At 65.1% G+C, this 5,890-nt stretch overlaps 1 protein-coding gene across 1 annotated transcript in view; it reads right to left on the reverse strand.

The window, feature by feature from the left end:
- Positions 1-5,890, reverse strand: part of MROH1 (maestro heat like repeat family member 1) — a 44,434-nt gene that overhangs the window by 13,957 nt on the left and 24,587 nt on the right. The window contains 10 exon segments of the mRNA XM_077758123.1: positions 49-201; positions 1,045-1,157; positions 1,268-1,403; positions 3,133-3,237; positions 3,850-3,945; positions 4,028-4,139; positions 4,244-4,323; positions 4,550-4,672; positions 5,595-5,621; positions 5,727-5,873. Coding sequence (XP_077614249.1) covers positions 49-201; positions 1,045-1,157; positions 1,268-1,403; positions 3,133-3,237; positions 3,850-3,945; positions 4,028-4,139; positions 4,244-4,323; positions 4,550-4,672; positions 5,595-5,621; positions 5,727-5,873 — 1,092 coding nt within the window.

Consider the following 5,890-nt stretch of genomic DNA (forward strand, 5'->3'; position numbering starts at 1 on the left):
CCACCTGCGCCCCCACCCCAGGGTCCCGCCCTGCCCCCTGCCCGGCACCTTCTCCTGGAGCATGCTCCCTCGCTCCCTCAGCAGGCAGTTGACCATGACGGTAGCCGCCCTCGAACAGTTCTTGTCCGAGTCACCCAGACTCTCAAACAAGGTCAGCAGGAGGCTGATGAGTTGCTCTGGCGGGAGGCGCTTGGCAATAATCTAGGAGGATCGCTGTGTTAGAACTGAGCCGGCGGGAGCACACACACAGCGCCCCGGGGTCGGGAGCTGCCGGGTCCCTCCTCCAGCCGTCCTCACGCCCTCGGGGCTGCGGAGGGCAGTGGCAGCTCACACACGGGAGGCGCGTGGGGCTGAAGCCTGGCCCTGCTGGAGAGCCAGCCTCGAGGGCCTGCCCTCCTGACCGGCAGGGCGGCCTGGAGGTGTGCAGACTGCAAGGTCAAGGGCAGAGGGTAGCTCATCTGCCCTGAGCGGCCCAGCCGTGGGCCGGAGCCCCCTCCTTGTCCGGTCAGCACAGCAGAGCAAGCCACCGGTCACAGCAGGCGAGCGGCACACGGAATAGAGGGGACAGGAAACCATAGACGGAGGAGCCCCGCCGGGCCTGACCACAGCCACCCCCACCCCACCTGGACTCCCCCAGGGCCGGGGCTTTGCCTCCCACTGAGCCCTCCCTTCCCACCCAGGAGGGGTCCTGTTGACCCCCCTCCCTTCCCTCCTCTGCAGGAGAGAGAGCCTCTGGACCCGAGGGCCGTGTCCAGACACCGTGGAACACGAGCACTGCCCTGGCGCCCTGGCGTGGGGGCCCCGGGGCAGGCTGTGCAGCGCTCTCCGCTCTCTGGAGCCGGCAGCCGAGCTCCCATCGCCCCTGTTGCTGGGCCTGGGTGGGTCGACCCCAGGAACATGGAAGCGACGAGCCCTCCCGGTCCCCCGCCCCCCAGCCCACTGGCCCCGTGGCGCACCCGCCCGGCGCCTGGCGGAGCCCATGATGCGCTCAGTGCTGGGCAGCGGCAGCGCCGCTCCGGGGGCACCTGGGCTGTGCCGTGGTACCTGGGCTATGCTGTGGCATGTGTGGAAGAGGACGGCAGGGTCGGGCTGCACGAGGCCTTCTTGCAGCGTGAGGAGCCGCTCGGCAACATCATCCCGGTAGTCACGGGAGAAGCCTTCAGGGGCGGGGCGGGGCAGGGGGGCGCTGGGCAGGTGCTTCCCCGGCCCCCAAGGCCCAGACTCCGCCCCTCCTCCCTCCAGCACCCCTGCCCAGCCCGGAGCTCACCCTCGTAGCCCAGCTGGAGGTACAGCAGGGCATGGACGCAGCTCACGGCCTCGCGGCGGGTGGCGGGCCACAAGTCCGCGCAGCGCGGGGAGAAGAGGCCTATGAGGAGGCCCAGGTTGTGGAAGGGCACCAGGGCCTGGAGGGGCGGAAGGAGGGGGCCCTGGAGCAGCACTGGGGGGGACGGTCAGAGAGGAGGGCCGGGGCCCCCTGGACGTCAGGGCTGGGCAGGTGTCCCTGTACCAGCTGGACCCAGATGCAGGCAGGGGTGTGGCCAGTACAGCTCCCCGGGGAGCTGCTTCCCTGCCAGGACCCCTAAGAGGAGGCGGATCCAGTAGCAGGTGTGTGTGGACAGATAACGAGTCCCCAGGAGCAGCAGGGGGGGTGGGGGGAAGGGCTCAGCTAAGCCTGGCCAGTGGGTGCGGGAAGTCCCCTCCCCGGGAACACAGGTCCCCCGTCAGGTGAGGGGCTGCGTGAGATCCCCTTCCACCCCAGCGGGGTCCCAGCCCCATCTTCCAGAGCCCAGTCTTCAGCCCCCAGACACAAAGTCCGGCCCACCCTGCGCTAAACAAAGGGCCTGCGGCATCAGTTACACCCCCTGGGTCCCCTGCCTCCACCTGCCCCCCTTGACCCCCACTCATGAGGCCTCCTGGGAAGCGTCCCCACCCTGCTCCAGCCCCTGCCTGTGCACAGGCACCTTTAAGAAAGAGTCCACAGGCTCAGCTGCGAGCCCTCACCCCCGCCATCAGGCTGAAGGGAGGACCTTGGGGGCCAGCCACCCAGCCACCGTTCCTCCTTGTGAGGCCAGACATCTGTCCCCTCACACGCAAAGGTGAACTCTACTTGGACTGGGCTTATGTGAAAAGCAGGCCAGGAAAGAATGTGTGGGAGAAGCCCACCTAAGCACGCTCAGGAGGCAAAAAACATCCAGACACAGGCAGCAGATCTGGCCAGACAGAGCATCAGGGTTTGGGTTTGTCAAAAAACAAAGCAACAAGAGAAAAGACCACAAGCATCTACTCTTGATAAATGCCCTCATTAGACAGACAGACGAGGGCCCACCTCGGCCGCTCAGTCGCTTAAGTGGTCGACTTTGGCTCAGGTCATGATCTCACTGTTGACTGTACATCCAGAAGCACAAGAGAATTAACTAAAGCTCGTTAGAAATAACGAAGCAGTCTAATAAACCTCCTCGCCTCTCAGAATCCACAGACCCCACTTTCTGTACGTGCTAACAACAGTCAGATACTACAAACGCCTGCAGAAAGCGCTCCACTGACAAAGGCAACAAAATCTCCAACAGCAGAGCCACGTGTTTCTGAGCCGCCTGGGTGGGAAGATCCATTATGAAGGGTGCTGTTGCTCAACACATTAATCTACTAACAGCATGCAATCCCTATCAAAATTACAACAGGAATGTTTTAGGACTATGTGAAACTGATCCTAGAATCACCGAGGCCAACAGCCTTGTACAAACGGCTACGAACCCCGGACAGCACAGCACCCAGCCCCTCCCCGTGGCAGACGCTGAAGTGCTGGGGAATGTTCCACGTGCTCAGGACGCCCCTGCCTCTGCCCAAAGGGCCGCTCTTGCACCAAACACCCTGGCTTCCTTTTACCGCCCCCGTCCCCATCCCCCATTCCCCACATTTAGGGGACACGGCACACGTTAATCCCAGCTGACGTGGGGGCTCCCAAGGAGAGGGGTGCCCATCAGATTCTATTCTGAGTGGCCGGCCCCGAGGACGACTCCTGGCCCTGACCGGTCCTCCATCTGCGTCTCCAGAAAGAGGGCAGGGGGACTCGTGGGACGCGGGGGCCACACACAGCCGTCCCCAGGCCGGGGCAGGGGGCCGCCGGGGACTCACGCTGACGTGCAGGTGCTCCAGGAAGTGGTGCAGCAGGCAGGAGCTTAGGCTCAGGGCCCGTACCCTCTCATGGCCCCGCGGGGACTTGATCCACGGGCTCAGGTGCTGGGGAAGAGGGGGCTTTGCGTGGGTGCTGGGTTGGGGGTGAGCCTGGGAAGCAGGAGCCTGCGTGCCGTGGCCAGGTCAGCATCCCTTCCAGGCCACCCCTCCCGGCTGTGAGGGCCGGTGGGCCAGGTCACAGTAGGTCACCCACTCTAGCTAGGGCTCCACCCCTGTCCTGCTGGTCTGGCTAACAGACGTGGCCACACCCTAGGTGGACCGAGAGTGAGCCAGGCCTAGCAGGGGACGGGCTGTTCTTAGAAGCAGATCAGTCTGCTATGCTGGAAAGGGCAGGGAGGGGTGCGGCGTGGCTACCGCATGCCTACTCCACCATCCCGACAGCTCTGGACAGTTGGGAGCTCATATCCGGTGCCTGCATGGCCTCTCCATGGCCGTGCCATGCAGCAGAGAGGGGGCGAGGCCCACCCCCATCCACACACCTGTCCATGTAGGAAGGGGCCCAGCCTGCCTATTCACACACCACGCCCCCCATACACATGCAGAGAGCACCAAACTCCCCAGCACCCCCAGAGCAGGCAGAGCCAGGAAAACCAGGCATGAGGCCGGCTGCCAGGTGGGGTGCCCCCCCCCCCAGGGCAGGGCACGCCCACTGCGCACCTCCACCATGATCTGCAGGCCCTGGGGGGTCATGTTCCGCCGGAGGAGGCTCGTCAGCAAATCTTCAAGGGCGCGCATGGTGTCCAGGTACAGAGACTAGGAAGGAATGAGGCGCCAGCCCCACCAGTGACCCTGGCGCCTGCCTGCCACCCCTACCCCCGGGGGCGCACGGTGGTACCTCCTGGCGGTCGTCCTCGGCCTCGGGCTCGGGCGGCACAGCCATGACGCTGTGTAGACAGCCACGGACCATGTCAGCCTGCACTTGCTCTTCCAGTGCTGGCTCCAGGGAGCTGAACCCGCAGTCAAGGCCCCATGCCACACCCCTTGTCCAGAGGGCACATGCACAGAGGGCACCCCCTCAACGGGCTCCCCTCACACCCAGAGGAAAGGATACACCAGGTAAGTGCAGGCGAGCATGGCCTTCTTCCGAATGGGCGTTCTCAGGGAGTCTGGGGGCTCTGCCTTGATGAACTCCTAGGGGAGCCAGCCCGTGACTCAGCCCCTGGCCCAAGCACCAGCTTTCCCCTGGTCAGCCACCTGGCTGCCACTGGCTTCCGGCCAACTCTGCCCCCCAACCTAAGTGGGTGCCAGGGCCCCTTGCTGCACGCGCCCCCCCAGTCCTTCCCCGGCCGGCCTCCCCTGTGGGCCCAGCGCCCTCGGAGCCGCCCTAGTGTGGGCCGGGCCCCGCCCAAGGGCTCACCATCATCTGGGCCACCAGCTCAGCTTTCCTCGAGAAGTGGAAAGAGCCAGCTTGTGCACTGCTGCAGATGGCCTGGCTGGCCATGCAGACGCTCTGGACGAGACACAGCTTCAGAGCCGGGTCCTGGAAGGGCGCGGGGCTGCAGCGGGCGGCCAACACCAGCCCCCGCAGCGTGGCTCTGCCCCGGGGCGGCGGCCGTAGCCTCTCTGCCCTTGGGGCAGAACACAGGACAGGCGGCCACTCACAGCGACAGCAGCCGGACCACGTGGCTGCCCTCGGGCCACAGCCACGCACGCTCCTCCCTGAGGGGCTCCCGGCCTGTCCCCCTCCAGCTCTTGCTACAGCCCCTCAGACCAGGGCGCCTGCGCTGCAGCCCCGCAGCACTCAGCTCCCATGCTGCGTCCCCCGCACCCTGCGTCCCCCGCACCCTGCGGTGTGGCTGGAGGGGCATCTCCAGGTGAGAGGAAAAGGCAACATGCCCAAGTGCTCCAGCACAGCGGGAATGACCCCTGCCTGTCCATCAGCTCGGCCTCTGGGGAGTCAGGAAAGGGGGTGTGGGTAGCTGTTCTGGGGACACAAAGGGCCAGGAAAAGAGACAAGTTTCGGAATATCCCCCCCCCCCCCCCAGCCAACCCCAGGAGACCCCAGAGGGTCTGCTCTTCAAGCGGAAGGCCCAGCCGCTTCCAGAGAGGCGTTACTGCCCAGTCAGTGCCAGAGACCCCGGAAAGGAAACACGTTAGTGAGGCCTGGCGGGAGGTGAGCGCCATGAGCATCGGGGAACAGAGCCGCAGCCCACGCGCCTGCCACCCAGCCACTCAGAAGCCCTCCTGTCGTCCTCTGTCCACCCGCCAGCAGCGTCCAGGCTGGGACACTAGCTCCTGGGCCCTATTGTGGCCGCAAGAGGAGGAGCTGCTCCCAGGTGAGTGGGGACAGGCCCGACTCCATGCTCCGGAGTCCCCCGGCTTCCGCCCCCGAGGCTCACAGCCAGGCCAGTCCAGAGAAGAGAGAAAAGGTACAGCTCGCACTTAACTCCTACACACTGTACCTTGGTCTCTACCTTTATTCCCAGAACCTGAATGACAAAAGTGAAACGAGTTAAAATGTGAGGCTCTGGCAGGGATACCCCTGCCCTGCCGGCACGGCACCTTCCACGCAGGCGGTCTGCTAAGGCACCCACCTTGGTGCTGAAGTACTGGAATATGTTCCGGAGGATGTCCGATTCGACCTTGGCCAGCACCAGCTCACGGGGGGCCCGCGCCGCCACGTGGCCGTAACACAGGATCACGGTGCTCCTCACCTTCTCCACCTCATTCTCATTTCCTTCCTGAGGGGTCAGGGGGG

This window comes from Crocuta crocuta, unplaced genomic scaffold (genome assembly GCF_008692635.1).
Source record: "Crocuta crocuta isolate KB4526 unplaced genomic scaffold, BGI_CrCroc_1.0 scaffold327, whole genome shotgun sequence".
In the NCBI taxonomy this organism is placed as follows: domain Eukaryota; kingdom Metazoa; phylum Chordata; class Mammalia; order Carnivora; family Hyaenidae; genus Crocuta; species Crocuta crocuta.